The sequence below is a fragment of the Nipponia nippon genome, unplaced genomic scaffold (genome assembly GCF_047370975.1).
Source record: "Nipponia nippon isolate SJK-2023a ecotype South Korea unplaced genomic scaffold, ASM4737097v1 scaffold_18, whole genome shotgun sequence".
Taxonomy (NCBI): domain Eukaryota; kingdom Metazoa; phylum Chordata; class Aves; order Pelecaniformes; family Threskiornithidae; genus Nipponia; species Nipponia nippon.
In genome coordinates this window covers 6,724,013-6,744,223 of record NW_028262334.1, presented here as the reverse complement: position 1 = coordinate 6,744,223, position 20,211 = coordinate 6,724,013, and the positions used below count along the sequence as shown (strand labels likewise).

The window sequence follows — 20,211 nt, the reverse complement described above, 5'->3', positions numbered from 1 at the left end:
TCTGACAAGAACACGCTTTCCTGGGAGTCTTCGGACCTCGTGTTTCTGTTCTCATCCAGAAATAGGAAGTAGAAAACAAACACAAACATTTCTCTGAACATTTCAGGCCTTTATGCATAATTTTATTCTTCTCTTTAAAAAAAGAACAGTACTAGTGATAACAGGTTTTCTATTTCAATCCATACCGCCTGCCAGCCCCTACCATCAACTTTAATCATTTCAGGAGGCCTGGACCGTTTGACTACGCGAATGGCAACGCTTCTTCTACACAACAGTACGCACTCCCATCTTTTTGTTGTGTCACACTGGATGACTTTTGCAACCGCTGGGGACACATCGTGCGTGCTCCCTGCAGCAGGGTGACGCAGACTGGACCACGCGGACGATGGCTTGCTGTCAGCCCTGCTCTTCCAGCACTGCTGTAGCCAGTGCTCCATTAGAAGGGAGCGAAGAGGGAGACAACAAGAAGTATCGATGTCCTAAAAGTAATTCAAAGAGACAGGTTGCGCTGCCTGGCGCCAAGGGCTTTCTAATAAGGAACTCACACAGTCACACACTGCAACATCTTTACCCAGGAGGCAATCAGGACTGCCCTCCTGGGAAGCAGCTGTCGTTGCCAGTACGCGGAGTCGCAAAGAACTTGCCAGATTCCTCTCCACTTACCTCATGGTCATCTAACACTACATTGCAAAATTTCGCTTCAGCTGTTTAATGAGGCCCTGCTCTCCAGTGAAAAGCTAATCAAATTATTTTTAATTGGCAGTTTGAATGATCCTGTATGTAGGTGGGGTGCTTAACCCTGTGACAGTCAGCTGGGTCCAAGCTCTCTTTCCAAGTCTTCTGTTTGCCTCCAGTTTCTTGACGAGTTTTCAGCCCCGCTGCAGTAATCCTTTTGCTCCTTTTTCCTTTCTAAACACTGTAACATCCAGTTTTGCACTCAGACAAAAATGGAGCAGATCATTCCCCTTAGCCTAAACATGCCAACAGCGCAATGCCAGATAGGCAGATGTTGGACTTATTTAGAGTGGATTTTGCCATGCGTTACGCACTTAATCCAAGTATGACCAACACAGATCTTGAGACTTGGAAATAATACGGGGTTTGGAACAAACAAACATTGCAATCAGTTTACTGGGTTTCAGCAAGTCCTTTTTCCTAGAAACTGGCCTCTTAACAGGATGTCCAAAAGACATGCTTAGGCACAGAAATCAGAAATTGAACTCTTGAGTAGGAAGAACATGGTTTAGTGTGCAAAAGGAGACAAGAATCCCATTCCTCACTGTGCTCCCAATCTGCTGCGCAACCTTGGACAAGTTACTTCACCCTTTGTCAGGTTTTCTATTTTTTTATTTAGACAGAAACTTCTATGAAAGCTTTTTCAGAAATGTTTGTATCAAGCCTAGCTGGACCTCAAACTCAGTTGTCACTACTGGAATATAAACAAGCATAGAGACCCTAAGTGCCCCGTGGCAGAAACCTTCCCAGTGCAGAGGCCCTCGAAGGGGCTGCCGTGCTACAGGCAGGAGGCTGCAGGGATCCAGAGGATTTAAGCATAAGCCATGGAGTGAATTTCACACTGCTTATAGTGTCCTTCATCCTACTAAAGCAACACATTAGAAAACTAGCCTAACAGAGAACAGCAAGATACTTGAAAAGAAACGTGAGTTATACGATGTAATTGTGTACAAGCTGTATGAAACAAAAGTGAGGCAGCTAATGTTGACCAAGCCTTCCTTTCTCGGCATACCTTTATAAACACGCTGTCTTACAGACAGGACAGTTGAAAAGGAGAAAGAAGTACTGATTGTACACTCCAAGCAGTCCGGAGATGTATGGGGGGGGGGGGGCGGGGAGAGGAGGTGATCCTGCAGTCCTTGCTCATACTGTACTTGCTTTGAGCTCCAGACCAAGCCCTCCTACAGCCTCCTTGCAAGATTCCTGAACTACAGCAAAACATGGAGAGCTTAAAAAAAAAATCCAAAAATCCCTCGTAGGCTGGAAATAGCTTGCTATACAAAGACCACCCCATTTCAGGAAATGAAAGTAATTTAGAAATAACCAACCAACTGTTACAAATACATGTATAGAACCTAATTAAGGAAGGTTGTAGAATTAATAGTCTTTGTATTATCCTGAGCACCTGAAGGGATCCTAACCAGTGGCCTGAAATGCACTGCTTGGCTTTCTGCACGATAGTTGCTCCGCAGGTATTAAGTTAAAATTACTCACGACAATATAGCAAATGTGACCAGCGTGATCGTCAAGCAGAAGATGGACAGAGCACAGCCAATGTAAGTGATGGAGGAGAGGGCCACCTGGTGTTCTCTTGTTAGCTGTACACAAAGAAACAAAAGAAATAAAAACTATTAATTGAGTTATTACACTACAGAAGCACAGGTCAGCCCCCTGCACATAGTGTTTTCTCCTCCATCTGCCCATATATAAGCTGATGTTCACAATCATTCGCTGCTGTTTCTAACAGGGAAAATGAAGAGCCAACTCCAAACCCAGTTGCACAGCCAGGGCATCCACATGCCCATGGCATTTGGTTCCTCTTTTCCTTCATAAACCAGTATTTCCTCAGAAAGTATTTCTCTGCTGCTGCGATATCGCCAAGCCTGAGATTAGGGCAGTTTATTGGGCTGCACAAACAATGTCAGCAATGGGATCTTTCACAGCTCGCAGGGCACTTTGCTAATGCTCTCACGCTGCAATAATTTACATCATTGTGCAAATACCAGAAGTGCTTCACAGCAGTGAGAACTGACAAACCAAGATAACCCATAAATCACCAGCCATTTATAGCCAACTTGTTTTGTTTAATGTATCATGTTTTCAGTGCCTGTTGAAGGAGCTGGACTGACACCTACAGAATGAAAAACCACAGAAAAGACCCAGCATGAGCAGTTAGAGTGTAAGTCTCTCGTCCCAGCCTCTGTTTTTATCTACAGGCACCTTTTGTAGAAGTAATTCAATTTTCATGAACATTTAATCTGTAACTCCATCGTGCCTGCCACTAGGATCTATGTTAAAACCTGGATAGATTCAATGGGGGAGGGACAGTGTGTTTTGACTATTCATCCTAAATTAATCAGAAAGTGTTCTTTAATTTTCCATGCAAGTTCTCGCAGAAGAATGACAAAAAAGCCACACCCAACAAAGGGAGCCAGGCAGTATTAATATATAATAAGTAGAACAGAGCTAAGCAGGAAAAAGTTTTCTCATCACAGAAGAATTTTCAAACATTTTTCCTGACTTGAATGTGGATAGAGTTGACATTTTCATAAACTGAACATTTGGGAAAAAAAATTGTGGTCAATCAAAAAGTTTTAGTTTTGATGCTTGAAATACTATGTTTTTATTTCAACATCTATTCACTATAAATAAAATTCCTAGCTGAATACTCATTCAAAATATTTATTTATTCTGAAAAATACTGAGAGGACCAATATGTTTTCCAATTTTTTAAAAATAACTCTATCTAATAAAAAATAATGCTTTCTCACAGTTTGGGATTTTCTATTATTTTCCCCACACACAATAAAAATTCCCCCCAAAGTATTTCATCAGAGATTATCAAACCCAACCAGTTCTACCAATAAACTTCCCATTAAAATTCCTTTTAAAGCAGAGAAATAACATGCCGTGTGGTTATGAGAAAAAAAAATTTAAATACAGGCAAAAATGATATGTTGTATAGGTACATTTTGCTTGCAATTATCTGTCAACAGTATCGGCTCACGTGCCGTAAGTTTTACAGCAGAATAACTTGTGGCTCGCTCAGCAATCTCAGAACTATTAAACGATGCAGCAGCAGCACTGAAAGACAACTGTTGCTATGGTGTTACAGTTCCTAGGAAATATGACGCAGCTCTTTAGTATTTTTTCTCTTTCAGCCAAAGACACATTTCTTTTCCTTGACTCGGATAGCATCAATTACAGAAACAAAAGGGTTCTGTGTGTTGGACCAGCTTAAAAGGTCCATATAATTTCTACAAAAGAGCTCCTATCGTCCCTCATCGCCCAGAGAAGCCATGTATAGCCATTCTTCACAGAATATTCCTGAAATAGGAATAACTTGTGTGGTAAATTGGGCAGTTGAGAAGTGATTTCCTCATCAGGGATATTCATGTCCAAAATGCATGGACCTTATTTCCTGATTGCTCCAATACACATCCCTTTCTCTTGCTACAGGTGGCTTGCAGTTCTACAGAGGGAGGAGGGGAGCAGAGGAAGTTTTCCAGCTTCGAGTCACTCTGAAATCAGTATTTCTCAGCAGTTCAAGGCTTTCTTTCACTCCTTTCACTCCCAACACCTGCAGCCAGAAAATGTTCCCTACAGAGGTCAAAGCCGCTCAGTGCTTATGTAGATTTACAGCGGTCTATCACAGTGTTTGCGTTGGCAAAGATCTGCAAGGAAAGGTAATGTCTTACTATCACATACAAGTACAGAAGATACAGGGGATCCATCTAGTGGAAATGGGCAAAAATCAAAGCCTCTGTTTTTTTCCAAGATACATCCAAAAGAAGATAATGATCACACAAACATCTTTTTCTAGCTGATTTTTATCAAAACTAACATGCCTCTAAGAAAGTCTTTCCCTGGGTTTTAGCTCAGTCTTCCTCCAGAAACCTCTGCAGGGCAAGACATGAATCAGGCTCTCCCAAGTGGAGCCTGTATTACTTAGAAACAAAAAAGGAAAAAAAAAAAATCTCTTATCAACAAAATGTAGAAGAGTCATTCAAACCTAAAATAACCTACATAGGTCTCCACACCTATGAACTGGAAATTGCTCTTGCTCTTGAATCAATACCTGTAACAACTATTTCAAAAACAACATGGCTGTAGTTCACATTCTCGTCTTGCCTGGTGCAAGGGACAGAAAGCCTGTAAGTAGTTTTGAACCATTTTTTGTTTATTAAGGAAAAGGCGGAGCCTGCAATAGCTGTTCTCAAACTGACCTGTCAGGTTGGAGGGGTGCAAGAGAGTGGTCCCTGTTCACAGCAGCTCCCACCGGTGAAACCTAGGTCCTTTCTGGGGGTGATATGAATTGCAGGGGGAGGATACAGCATGAAAAGAAGGCCTGGAACGATTTCCAGGTGTGGAGTCTCAGTTCTAAATACAGGGATATGGTACAGGAGAGGAAAGAACCTGTATTTAAGATATCAGGTCTCTACTAACTTCTGCCAACCCAGCTGTTCGAGCACAGCTGAATGTTGCATGTCTGTGTTCACATTGTAAGGGATAGCAAGCATGCAGTTTTTTAGAAATACCTGGATTGTCAAAGCATTGCATATCATCAATTAAGAAATAATTTCCTATAAATTCCAATGCTCTGATATGAGCTGATTTCATCTGACCTAAGCTTGTCTTTTTGAAAATTTTCAGATTTCGTGCATGACGTGGAATATGAGACAATAATTTGAGATGATCTTGTAGTCAGCACAAAAATGCTGATCAGGCTATGATGCTTTTACTAAAGAAAAGAGCATTAAAAAGTACCAAATAAAACATTGAGCAATCTGCAAAGTAGTCCCATGAGCCTTATTCTCACACTTGTCCCAATCTACATTAAATCATTCTTTTCTTCTAAAAGGTTTTGCTTCTTTGAGTTTATAAGGTCATTCTCCTACTCTGCAGCAAGCTGAAGAGCTAGGAAACAAGCTCATGCAGTCATGAGTGTTAGTAATCATGAACACTAAAAGACAGATGTTTCTTAGCTTCAGCTTTGACAAACAGTCAAATCAAAAATTCATACTCCATATAAAACTCCCACTCTTTTAGTTTAGGCTGTAACACCCTCTACCTTGCAAGCATTGCTAATAGCATTGGCAAAGATCTGATGGTTTCGGGAGTTACACCCACCTGCAATATTACAGTCTATTGTTTTACCCTCATTCGCACCCACAGAACAAGTTAGTACATTGCTCAACATTTTTATTTTGGAAACTCACAGGCAACCGGATGGCCTGAGAAATGATCCTGGCAAGATCCCAGTTCAGATTCCAAATATATATTTTTCCTTTATGATGTTGTTAATAACAAGAAAATGAGTGACATCTAACTCCTCTGTTTAAAAATAACTGCACGCGAAGATGAAAATATATTATTAAAATGCGATGGTACTTTTCATCTCTGGAGTATCTGGAAAAGGTCAGTTGAGGCTGAAAGACTTCTTCAGTAGGCTATACATGAAAAATTGTTTGATCTGTATCTAGAACAGAAAACCCACTTATTTATATAACATTAATGAGCAACTATATACACAACACAGCGCAACAACCCATCAAAAAGCTAAATGGGCTCCAGAAACACAAAATAGCAACCGGTCAGATCAGAGAATCTGACAGGGCTGACTGCTCAGTGTCCCCCTCCCCGTGTCCCCTTCTGTGTGAAATTTGCACTCCTGTCCCTTTTTCTCATTATTCATCTCTCAGGCAGTTGACTGCATGTTTTCTGCTTTGCAAAGGGGGTACTTTTGGCTTTCTCCAGAGGAAGGGATATTTTGGGGAAGCACTAATCTAAAATTTTCTTCTTTACATACTGCAAAATATCCCTCTGTGTCTGCCTTTAGAGACAACACGTCAGACAAAGGGCTGCGTTCAAATACTTAAAACAAGGTTTGTCATAGCTGATCCTGAAAGGGTTTGTCCGTATACCAAAATTACAACTTCACAATTTAGCCACCAAAAGCAGTAATTTCATTGTCTAAGCTACTTCTGAAATTTCCTTTCTGAAAAGCAATTCATCTTCTTCCAAAAAAAAGACAAGTTCTTGAACCAAAAAAAAGTTTTACAGCCTTAAAAAATGAGCCCTGCAATCTAAGGACTATATCATACCTATCATTTGTATTTCAGAGTTACTTACTGGTAGAACACAGAATATTATATTTTTGCGTGTGCTTATATAGTATATACATTTTATGAAACCAAAGTTATTTGTTTACTGGTGGAAATGTAAGACACGACAATGATATTTTGCCCTAAGTCCAAACATAAGAGCAAGTTATATTTTAGTGTTCCTTTTGGTCAGCTTTCCATCTCAAAGAAGCATTCCTACCATGAGGTTACTTACGATGACGCATGGTTTTTACCCTGTTTATCGAACTGATGGAGATCTGCCATGAGACGATCAGCGGCTGGCCTGGGCTGAAACCCACTTTCAAACCCTTCTGCAAAGGCTTGAAACAATATCTTATGAGACATTTCTTGGGGGGAGGGAAGGGAGGAGAGGGAAGGGTGAAAAATTAAGGCTCAGCCAACCTATTGAAGCTGCACCTTTAAAATGCAATCTGAATCCAATTAAGAAAAGGATGAATAATTAACTTTGGCAGCCTGAGTGTTTCAGAGACATTAAAACGCTGGCCTTGGCTGATGAAGCTAATGGTTTTAATTGCCTCCAGAAAGGCTGCTGAAATTCAATTTCAGTCCAGTGAGGCCTTTATTTATATATCAAATAATAATAACAATACAAATCTCTGTTTTCCTTCAGCTTGCCAAGCACTTTGTTAGGTACATAACATTATGTTTTTTTCAAATTAACATCTGTGTTTAGTTCAGGAAGCTCAGTCTACTCACTGAGACCACAAGAACGGTTTTGGTGGGGCCATACCAATTGCCACTGCACAATCACTACTCACAGAAAGAAAAGTTTAACTTGAATCAGAGGCTTCTTTTATCGGTGTATCAGATACCCCAAGTTTAGAGAAAAAAAGCCTCTGAGAGTCACACTTTGCAGCGCAATCATCTTTATCAGCCATTTCCAGCAGAACTGCTTTTGAATTCCCGTTCTCTATTAACTGCACAACTCCTAGTGATCAGCAATAAAGTGCTATGAAGGGGGCTTTTCAGGATTAAAGGAACGTTTTCCTACAGCCAGCCCAGCCTGGTGGCTGCTTATTTAAAACTTTTCACTGTGACATGAAAAATTTAGAATTTTCCAAATATCTCTGCCAAGGTATTAATTAGTATTTTTAAAAGCCCATGTCGTCTCTTAAAGTAGTTCTGGGCAAGATGTCATCAAACAGTAGGTAACCTGCTCATTACAAATCGCACACAGCAAGTTTTTAGTTCAAATGAAGCCTGAAGGAGGCATGGCAGGGAGGGAGGACTCCAGTTGTGAAGTGGTACCAAATTATAATGAAGTTTGGGGATCAGAAAAGCGGATGTTTGCAAGTTCTTCCTCATATCTCTGTTTGTGTGACACAAAGCAGTGTGTTTTCTTCTGCCTTCATTTCAGGCCTAAGACTTGCAGTGTTTCCAAAGAAATGTTAAATGCTATATTTACAGCAGATTATTCTCTGTGAAACTGAAGGAGCTACTTTTGCCCATACGCCTAAGACTCGTACATCTGTTCTCTACTTTCTCGTCCTGTTCTCCGATTAACAGCCACACCAAAGTCCATCGGAGAGGGCTATGAGGAGAACGAAACCCAGTGTGGGTCCAGCAGGCTCCTGCAGGCAGAGAAACGATGGTCTCTTGCCAAAATGAGTCTGAGATTTTTCAGAGCAGTTGAGGATAACTAAATACCCAGCTCCCAGTAAAATTCAGTGAAGATTAGTATGTCTACCTCCCTTATCCAGGCTTGGGCTTCGATTCAGAAATGTCCATTTCGATTCAGGACTGCGGCTAGCTGTGGCTTGCACCGCAGCCAAGAGACTCCAGGTACCCAGCCCTGAATTTCTCCTACACCAGGCTTTGGGGAGAAAGGGCATGAAAAGGCCAATACAGGAGACAGACTGAACTCAAGAGTACAGAAGGACTAAATTTAAAGATATTCAACAAAGAACAGTGACGTATAAAGGTGCAGTATCGTAACATTTTTATACTGCATGGGGAAATCCTTTAGTCAGCAAGAAGACCTAGCTGCCAAATGGCTCAGTGCTTTCATTTTCACCATAGAAAGGAAGTCTATGTTATTTTGTTAAGTATTTTTTGTTAAGTATTTTGTTAAGTAAATAGAGTCCTGTTTCACGCTCCTCAAACAAAAGAGCTCTCTTGACCATTATTACACTCATAAATATTTGTGCTTTTCCAAAATAAAAAGTCATTTTTTCCTCTCCTCTGCTGAGTGCAATTCAGTAATTGTCAAACAATTCCCTAAGGAATTTGAGGGGTTTAGTATCCTGCAGCATTAGTTCAATTTTTTCCATGTAATTCTACGGGATGAAGGACAGAACCAGAATCTCCTATTTCCTCCCATCAAAATCAACAGAGCTGCACTGGCATAGGAATGGAATAGCAAAAGAATGAACAATGGCTCCGAGTTAAAAATCAAGATCAATTTTCAGGAAAGATGAGCATGAGTGAAGTAAGGACAAAAGAAATACGGTGCACAATCATACCGTGAACATATCATAGAGATGTGCTCCTCCATGGGGGCAACATTCACTGCAATAAAACGGAGGGGGAAGCGGAGAGAGTGAGAAAGAGCAAGGAAAGTTTACAAAGCGATGCTAGAATAAACACATAGGCTGATTTATCTTTGTTCATCTGATGGGTAAGGGCTGTCTAAACTGTCTGCAGAGATCTCTTCAGTTAAACAAACTGTCAATGGTAATAAACAAGGACCAAAAAAATGGCAATGCCTATCCAATTTTTAAATATGCAACACAAAAGAAAAATTACTGGACTAAGGCATTCTTCTTTTTATGTTCCCAGCAATGAAAAGCATGCTGAGAACAGTAATTATATTAAAATTACAAAACAGCAGAAATCAGAGAATGCCACATTATTTCCATTTCATTATCCTATTAGAGTATATAATCTGAACCTCATTTGGCTGAAAAATGTAAGAAAAAAATTTATCATTTCAGACTGCTATTTTAAAGCCCCCTGAGTGCAATGTTTGATTAATAATGGCAATATTAGATTTAGGAAAACAATGCTCCAACCTTATAAATTACACACCTCTGCCCCATATTTTTAAAGCATTTGACAATATTAGGACATTTTCAAAACAGCCTTTATAAACACGAATAGATGCACTTTGTTCTCAGTCAGCCATATGTTGTCAAAACTTGCTGTCAAACTCAGCTATAACAGTGAAAAATAAAATAAAAACAGCCATATTGCCTCAAAGAAGAAATTTGGGATGACTTTCCTTTTGTAAATAGAATGCCACAGCCAAATCCTCAAGTCTTTTCAAAATTGCGGGCTCCCTAAAGATGCTATGAGTTGTCTCTATAGCTCCTGCTGCAAGATCAGAAGTTTTAAAATATTTTCCCCTTTATAAATGCTTCTCTGCTTTCAAGCCCATCAGTAGGCAGCTTGACCTGTATTGATTGATCCTCCCTTCTGAATTATGGAAAAAGAGCTACAAATGGAATTAAAAACAAAGTAATTTCTAGCTTTAGCAATGCAGAAAATGTGTTTAAAAACCTGAACAATTTCTACCACAGATTGTACAACACCATTACTTTGCTGGAAATGTCCATCCACATGTGAACTTTATAGTAGTCATTTTTACATCCTCGCAGTTGGAAAAGACAGAGAGAGGAAAAAATAGGGAAAAAAAAGAACAATTTAAGAGAATGGTCTAGGAGCCATAAATATTGCAGTTGTGTCCTGCATTGGTCACCTGGGGGAGGGGGACCCAAACCTCAAACTCTATTTTGCTGTGGGAGACAATGATTTCCCCTTTAAAAGGATTTTTGAACTCTGGGTCCCCAGGTGTCCACCATCCTTTTGCTGAAATGACATTTATGTGGCAGATGGTACAAATAGCCTGGCATGCTTTGTAGTTGTTGGATCACTATAAAAATAAAAACTGCCAGATGGCTGGCATGTTTCCTGGCAGGAGCATAGGGCCCCACTGACTGATGAGAGGAAGTAAAGCTGCCCAAAATAAAATAATAGTGTCTGAATTTTCTTTGGAGTGCTTTTGAATTGCGGCTTACTCCGTGTTGGGTTTGATTCCTGCTGTCTAGGAAGCACCTTGTGACATCCCTCTGTCTGACCAAACCAGAGGAGCATGGTTCACGTCTCTCCTCCCGATTTCATCTGTCCCTCCCACCCCAGGAACGGGACCTCTCCGCCAGCCATTTCCCCCCGCGGGAGGTGCCGCTGGGTGCTGGGTGCAGGAGGTGGTGTTGCAGGTTGAGATCTCCCCAGGCTCTCCACCAGCGGAGGATGCCTTCTTGAGGGAACATCTCATCTCCCATCCTCTCCTGTTCCTACCCAGGTTCACGCCTGCGGCACAGCGGAGGACTGTCGTACTACAGTGCTACAAGAAATCCACCACAGGGAGCACATCACCCTGGGTGCCCTCTGCTTGGACTTTCTCCAGAAGAAGCAAACATAAACCAGTGTAAACATGTCAAACTAAATGGATTATTTATTTTTCCTACCGCAGCTATATTAATGCACCATTGTCTCCCTAACTATAACATTGCAGGGCAGCTGGCAGTACGGGTTTGTCCTGACTGCAGCGAGCACTGGGTGAGGCAAACCTGGAGCACAGTTCTGTGGGTCAAGGAAGGAGAAAGACAGACATGAACCCCTGAGAGTGCAGCTTTAGTGATGATTTGCTACGAGGGACTTTTGTACTCTACCTCAGTTTGATCAGAGCAATGAGTTTCCCAGAGGAGGGGTACAAGAATTAGTTAGCACCTGCACAACTGCTCTGAACGTCCCACTCACACATTTTGTTGGGGAGATGCAATTGTAAAATTCTCAATCTTACTAACTTGATCAGCGCTGTGAAAAGACACCTCAACCGAGTTTCCAAATTCTGATTGCGTGCTGACCCTAATTACACCCATGCAACCTCGCAGAGGCAATCAAGGGCTGAACATGTCACTTCAGGAACATTCTGCTCATCTTTGGCCACATTTTACCTTCAATTAATTTATTTATTCATTTAAACCAGTTGATGATCACTAATCTCCAAAACTCCAAATAAATGCTATCATTTCTCAAGTTAAAACCAACATGATAAATGAATCTCAGCAAGCAAGCATGCATTTGGGCCAGCCACAATACAGACATAACAGCAGAGTGATAAAAACACCAATAATTCCGGCATTCCACGTGGGCCAATTCATCAGCAGGCTAACGGGTCAGTGCCAGGCTGACATCTGAGCACCACATGGTTGTAAGTTTTTCCAAGATGGTTATTTCATTCCTGAAATAAACTTGTTACAACTACTAATCCCCTGCATCACCGAAAGCAGCTAAACTGCACACATGGATCTCAAGCTAATCAGCAGTATTGTTCGTACCGCTCTTTCGCAATCACTGCAACTTTAGTGCGTACAAGCTCTGGCTGAGACTAATATAAAATCTGAGTAGTGTTCAACTACACTTGTCATCTGAGTTCAGTTTCAGCTTATTCACAGCATTCAAAATTCTTTTTCTTCACACACTGCTGTACAGCACACAGATACCAGAGTGGAGGTTCATTTTGTCACATTTATTTAAAATTCCAGAATTTAAAATTTTTCTTTGTGACCTCTCTGTTTCAATTTCTTTCTCTGAAATATCAGAATAAAAATGCTTTTTCATCTCAGCAGATTTCAGTCGCTGGAGATTACTTCCAGCTGGCATGCAGTAGAATAGTGACTGAATTAATCTAACCTGTTTTGAGTAAAGATCAAGAAGAAAAATCAAGAACTCGCAGCTTGTTCCTAAGAACATTTCTATGCTCCCTGGAAATTAGACCCACCTGACAATCTGCTCCATAAATGTCTAACAATTTGTCAGCATTCCTCATCTCGCAATACTTCAAGTATTCAAGAGAAAGAACCATCAGATGAAAGATATCCTACAGTTTTGTTCCTATGAATGTCTCACTGAAACAAAATGAAATCCATGTGAGACATTGTAATTCCTCCCCAAGCTAGGTGCATAAATTATTAACAATAGTTCCGTACCTTATCATAAAATTGCAGTGATAAAGAATCTTGAGAATACATAAAGGCATTTAGGCTCACAAGAAATGCACAAACTGTGTAAATATAGAGAGAGATCTGCTGGATATTGGTGAAAGTGTGAAAATGAGCTGGACCAGTATTAGCAGGACGGGAGGCACTGGGGCAGGTTCACAGTGCATCAAAGCTGACAAGGGCTATTAGAATCATAGAATCATAGAGTCGTTAAGGTTGGAAAAGACCCTTAAGATCACCGAGTCCAACCGTTAACCTACCACTGCCAAGCCCACCACTAAACCCTGTCCTCGAGCACCATGTCTACCTGGCTTTTAAATACCTCTGGGGGTGGAGACTCAACCCCTGCCCTGGGCAGCCTGTGCCAGGGCCTGACAGCCCTTTCGGTGAAGAAGTTGTTTGTTCTGTACGTGGAAAAAACCAGACTTAACCATGTGAAGGAACAAAGAGAGGGAGTTAAGCGAGGAGATTCTTGCTCGAATTTAGCTCAGAAGAAAGTCACCATCTTTGACAAGTAGTTATACAAGCTCAGCTCTCTGGTCATTAGAAATGCTCACCACAAGTATTTATGCGGCAAGTTACTTCTGAGGAAGGTCACTTCTTTTCAGTATTTGTTGCTTAGAGACACTTGGCTTTTTCTGAACTCGGAGAGTATGCCGTACGCTCCAGTTGTGAACAGCAAACTCTTTAAAAAACTGCAGTGTCTCATTAATGCAAAGCTTATGGTTTGGGTTTTTTCTAAGCAAAAAGAAAATCAATCTCGTGAAGAGGAGCTGAGAGAGTCAGAACACTTATCGCACCGAGTTCATGGATTTCCACATCAACAGTGTTCTCCCTAGGGATGTTCTCCCAGGTCTGAAGCTGCTGCATACATACTGGTCTGTATTACATCTCTTTAGACTTGTCGATATCCGCCCCCCTTTTTTTTAATTGTTTTCTATGCATCTGTCTGCTTTTCTGCAAAGGGTGGTAGAACTATTCATACCTGGTTTTACCGTTCTGCTGACGGGTACATTAGGTTAAAGGCTGTTACGGTGCCCTTGGAGAGGATGTCTGCCTGTTTGTGCTACCCTGAGAGCTGCATTTATCCGTACAGTGGAGAGAAGGGGAAATGATACTTTTCCATAGGAGAATGGAATTATAAAGCACCCCAAGTAGAATTTCATTCCCATGAAGAATGAAGTCACTTTTTTGTACAAAAATACAGCTTTTGATGAAAACCTCTCCAGTTTTCAGGCAATCTATTTCCAATAATTTATTTACATTTTTCATGAAAAGCAGACCTCTTTTTGTAAAAAACAGAATCTAGACAAAAAATAAATGTTCTGTCAAAAAATAGTGTTCCTGTGGAAAAATGTCATCTAGTTCTATTTATACGGCCACAGATATATAATAGCTATATAAATAGAACTGTTCAAATGTGGGCAGTTGCATACTCCCACTGTCTCTTTTTCTTGTCTCATATTATCTGTGAACTCCATTTATGAAAAGAAAAATAAAATATACAAAAGTTCAAGATCGAATACAACATCATTGCAACAATTTCTTAGAGCATTGACAATCTAGTATTCCAGCTGGTGATTTATATGGGCCCTTTGAACCTTGGCTGATGAATTTCAGAACATGGTGAATAAACATGTATATGCGTTTAAAATCCACAGCATCTTAACATTTACTTAACAGGGTTCCAAGGACGCCTGGGAGAAGTTTCCAACTGTCTAGTTGATTCAGTAGGCTCTATTGCTTAGACATGTGAAGCAAATACTTAGCAAATGTGTTAGGAATTTGTAAATGAGCGTAGTCTGCTTGTATATCTCAAAAGCAAGGCAGTTTGTCTTTGCTCGAATCCTAACTTCATGCCAATTACACAATGAAGATACCAATTTTTTCCACCGGTTCAAAAAAAAATGACTACCGCAAGATAATCCTAAACAGTCAATTTAAAGGGTATATCTTGCTCAAAGATTTGGGATGAGATCTTCTGATGAACTCTGAAAGAGGGACTACATAATAGCCAAATGAGAGGAACTGGAATTAAAGCACATTGAAGGGACGACATCCTTTATTGGCTTGTTAGAGGCAATATTACCTGAGACCCCACATGGGCCCGCTCTCATTGCCACCTCGCTGCAACACCAAGCCTGTGCAGGTGATGGGAGAGCAGGGCAACACAGCCGTGGCGAGGCGCGGTTCAGGTTCATTGCTCTGCAGACCAGCGAACCCCAGTTTCTCCATGCTACAGTGCATTTATAAATTCTGCCAATTGAGGTGCACGCAAAAGTTGTTTTTAGGTGAACTTTAAGAGGTTAGAATTGAATGCATATTTTCTACCTAGTCTGCACAATCTTCCATTGAAAGCTGCAGCAAGCATTTCGAATTCTCATGGATTTGCACTAGGAACATATGGACTCCATACTGGAAATACTCCTATCACCTTTCAGCATTTCACTTTTCCTGCCACAAATTTGTAAATTCCCTTCTTTTTTCTGTTCAGAAATTGGATTTTAGGTGAAGGGGTCAAAATACAACAGAAAATTAGGGAATTAGGTTTCATTTAAAAAAACCCTATTTTATACAGACTTTTACAGTACTATGTCACATAGGGAATGTTTTTATGCCTCAGAGTGACTAGGTCTGTGTCTCTCACATATCCACGTAACATCTCAGCAGCACTTTCATTTTGTTTTCTAAATTATCATAAAGAAAAAAAAAAGCAATGCAAAAACATTCCACGCAAACTTTGGCAGATGCAAATGCATTAGACCAAAAAGTTAAGAAGGGAGAAAATATTGAAAATAGAACCATTAATCGACTGTGAGGACCTGGACAGTCCCTTCATGTCCAGCCTTTCCTAGTTATGCATTTCAGATCTCTTTAGGAAAGCTTGATTCCAAAGATTTTCATATACAATATCTTTGATCTCCAGTTACTAACACTGCATAATATTAGAAGTTATTGCATCTCATTAATCATGACAATCTCAAATCTGTTTATTTGAAAGTTAGACCTTTCAGAACTATTCCCCGGTGGAAAATCGACTAATCTTTCACAGGCATTTAATTGGCAAACAACCTGTTTAATCCTGGCTAAATCCCCGTATACTGCTCTTTAAAACAGGGTTAATAATAGCACATTTCCCCCACTCTACTTTTGTCTCAGAAGATGGGAAGCTCTTCAGGCAAAGCTGCATTTTATTATGAGTATGAAGAGTTCCTAGAAAAACACTACTTGGAAACCAGCTGGGGTCATTAGGTGCTTTACGAGTAATAAAGATAATAATGGTTAGATAAAAACTGGATGACCTGAACAAGATACCCCATCTTCAGATGGTTAGACTCATACAAAGGGCTGTGGGTATTAATTAAGCTCTTTGGATAGCAAACCATCTTGTTCTAAACCGTGACCCTGACTTCGATGGCATTACACCATCTAACCAGGATTACCGTGTGAGTAGCTGTGCTAATGGTGTTACTGAATCAGTAACTCCTAAGAGCAGCCTGGGATGATTCATTCCTTGAAAAGACTCAATGGTATAACCCTGATTAGAGTTCCCTTATGCTGCAAGCTCACTTTGTATCTATCTGCAGGAACCTCTGTGCTGCCCTCACGCGCACATGAAGCCCATCCTGCAGCAGTAGCAGTCTTGGCAAAGCTACTGTCTAGAAGAAGAGCAAACCCATCATTCAAACCAATTAACAGGAGCCCGAGACGTGGCCATATAGTCAATGCATCCACGCCAACAGAGCTGACAAAACCCCTCTAGCTCTACACCACGCTTGTTAGCAGCACACGGTGATAAATGTGACAGTAGGACTCCTACTGTCCTACTGAAGCTCTTCTTCAGTCTGTTAATTTATATTATTAGGATGGTGTCTGTGGAAAGCTGAGAATGTGCCAGAGAGTATAAACTTGACAGACAATTAGCATACATTTCTTTAAATTTACGGTTTGTGAATTATTTCTATTATACATTCATTATTTATTAACCAAGGGTTGTCCGAGCAGGGCTTCATCGCTACCTCCATTGGATCCTCCCTGACAGTAGCACACCCAAATAAAGGAGTAAAAACATATTTCTCATGCTCACGGCAGTGCTGTCTGTTTGTCTGCCAAGATCCAGGATGGGGCTGACCTGGCCTGGTGCTGAGTTTTGTAGAGGGAGTCCCTCAGCAGGCACAAACCAGCACTTCATCTGCAAGGAGCAGACACTCTGCTCCATCTCTGAGGAAACCTCAAGGCATTGTACGGTATCATGAAGAGAAGAACATGTCTAGTGAGGAAAGTAACACATTTGCCATCAAAGCTTCATCTGAAAGCACTGATGAGTATGCAGAGCAAGCATAAGATCCTGAGTAAACAGGGGAAGTGTCATATTCCAGCTGAAAAGAGGCTTGCTTGATAACTCTTTGTACAAAGGAACTGAGCATAGAGAAAACTATACATAAGGGGTTCACTCTCAACTCTAAAGCATCATTTTCTTTCTCATGCTCCTTCTACACAAGCCCCTGCTTGGCAACAAGGTGAAGAAACAGCAGCAGGGAGGCACTTGGAAAGCTGGCAGAAACAATGGCAGGGGCCAGCTGGCAGCAGAGGTCGCTTCACATGGAGTTCTAGCTTGGCTGTTCATATTCCACAAGTCTAGTTACCAAAACCCTTAAACAGCCACATCTCAGCTGTCTCTGTCTTGAAAATGAATCATAAAAGCCAGGGTCATCTGTACAATGTCTTCTAGTGCTTTTCCTGCCTAGTACTTTAAGAAATCATGCCAAAAGGGTGAGAATAAAATAGAGCAAAGAGAATTCCCACCTACCACAGATGTGTTTCATTTCATGCTCCATTTCAGTTCCCAAAAGTTTTAAAAAATAAATATAGTCAAGAAGTATTAAAACATCATCCCAGAAAGCAAGATGTGGAATAAATGTGAGTTGGGCAAAAATGAGCCCAGTTCCAATCACTTACTGATGTTGTGTGAGGATCCAACGGATGTATTTACGCTTAATTTTTAACAGACATTTACTCCTTTGCTTAATCTCACCTTCAGAGGCACCACTTGCATCAGAATGGCGAAGTTAGTGAGGTGGTTACAAAGACACACTGAGTAGTTGAGGTCCCCACTCTCACGCACACAACCTTCGTTAGACCAAACACCAGTTCCATTGCTGCAAAGCACAGAAAAATGGAACATCATCTCTATCAAAATGCATCTCATCAGGTTAATTGGACATGCATTGTACTACACAGGAAATAAAAAGGTTTGAAAGCCATCTCAGGCTGGAGCATCCACAAACACTGGCAGTGTCTTCTCAATTCCATCATGAAAATAGTTAAGGAAAATATTGACCGGAACAGGGCCCAGATCAGACCCCTACATGAATGTCTCTAGAGATTTCTTCCTAGTTTTATAACCAATGAACGATAACTATAATTTTTTCTTTACATTGTGCAACCCATTTATGGCATTTCACCTAGACCCAAATTTCCATATTCTGAGAACTATAATATCAGACGAGTCAATAATCTTGCACAAGTCAAAAAAGTCAGCGTATCACATCTGCTGCCTCTCCCTTATCCACTGTCGCACTCATCCTGCCACAGTAAGTCACTCAGACTGACTGCGCATGATTTCTAGTGACCCATCCAGGTCAACTGGTTTTTGTCACTTCATCCTCAGGGGTGGCAAGAGCAGCTCCTGCCTCACTGAGGAGACGGCTTGGCTGGCTGTGTGGCCTGGTCCCAGGGCTGCTCAGGAAAGTGATCCTCATGAGTCTGCTTCTTCCTGGAGCCAGGAAAACCCAGAAACCCCTGTGCTATCACAGCCCGGCAGTGGAGTGGGGACATAGAAGCCACAGCCACACGGCTGGGGGGGCTCCATGGGCTCAGACACCATAGGTCACCCACCAAAACTGCCTGCTTCTTAACCATTTATTACTTTTGATATTATTCTAGGTCCTGAAGCTAGACTGAATGATCCGTATTTTTCTTGGTGCTTATTTTAAAGATAGGTATTAGCTCACCCTTCCTCTGTCCTTTGGGACGTCCTTGAGTTCTCAGAGAGAGTCTGCTGCAGGTCAGAAACCAATTGCTTATTCTTTAGCTACCATGCACTAGGGAATAAGACCATCTTGACACAAATAAAACTCCTTTGGAAGGACAGATTTCATATTTCAGTTTCTATCCTGAGGCAAAGCCTCAAGGGCCCAAGCCCCAGTAGAAAACAGTATAGGAACAATGCTCCAACCACATTAATTCGCTTGAGTAAAATCTGTTTCTAATTTATCATAATTTGTGAGTAACCATAACAACGAGTAACTGCCAACAGCTGGGACAGTTCAACATACTTGAAACAAAACTTCAATAAAACAATTACAGTGACCTTCCCATGTGCATGCTGGATAGGAGGGATCACAGCATTGCGGGCCATTGCTACATCAATTAGGCTTATACCGTTACGGCTCAAAAACTGTTAATCTCCATGAAATTCAAAATTCACTATTTGTATTCTTTCTCAATTGATTCAGTAAGAGCAACACGTTTGGAAATCAAAAACAGATGAAATATATTCAGAGCAAAAGAAAAAAAAAAAGCTACTGCTTTTCCATAGTTCCCATTTTCTGAGTGAAATTTAAGGTGATATTTATGCCCCTTTTATTCTAATTTTCATTCAGGGGCATAATATTTCTCCATTCCATGCATTGGCCAAAACTCACAGCTCGGAAATACTGATCTCACATGGTGTTGTGACACAGGCACAAATCCAGTGAAAACAATGGCTCTGCTGGAGGTTTGCCATCTCAAAACATTCAAGCATCTGCCCAAGTGGACACACTCATAAACCAAGATAAGTGTGATTTTTATCAGTCTGCAGTTTTGATTCCAAAATTTTTCAGTCTCTCAATTACCTGCCTAACACAGGGTCTGTGAATAACAAGTCTCCTATTTATGGTAAGAAGCCACTATAAGATTGTGTTTTTTGTAAACCAGTGGCTCCATTTCTTTAGCTATTTCTATGAATGAAAGAGAACAAGAAGAATATAAGTAATATATAGGATCACAAACTAAGTGTAATTTAATTAAACCAAGTTAAAGAATTTAAAATTACATAACATACCTATAGTCCAGAAATGCACAGTAAAGGTGAACTCTGTTACTCTTATTTAGTGCTTGGCTGTACTGTCTGGGAGTCTGCAAGAGAGAAAATATAAACCCTGAAGGAATGCATAAAAAGGACTGAATTCTGGTATTCAACTACTTTAAATTCTCATTTTATAATAACTTCAATAGACTTATTCTAGATTAAGACACCACAACTGAAAGCAAATTTTGTCAGT

The 20,211-nt window shown here is 40.7% G+C and overlaps 1 protein-coding gene across 6 annotated transcripts in view; it reads right to left on the bottom strand.

Annotated features, from left to right (window-relative positions):
• The window catches only part of ADGRD1 (adhesion G protein-coupled receptor D1), a 175,212-nt gene that overhangs the window by 53,239 nt on the left and 101,762 nt on the right, over window positions 1-20,211 (bottom strand). For 5 of the 6 annotated variants that reach the window (XM_087754595.1, XM_087754598.1, XM_087754597.1 and 2 more), the window contains 3 exons: window positions 19,992-20,065; window positions 17,919-18,042; window positions 2,230-2,333 (listed from right to left, as the gene is read on the bottom strand). In XM_087754595.1, coding sequence (XP_087610721.1) covers window positions 2,230-2,333; window positions 17,919-18,042; window positions 19,992-20,065 — 302 coding nt within the window. The remainder of the gene's footprint in view (window positions 1-2,229; window positions 2,334-17,918; window positions 18,043-19,991; window positions 20,066-20,211) is intronic. The other variant, XM_087754600.1, reaches the window with a different exon arrangement.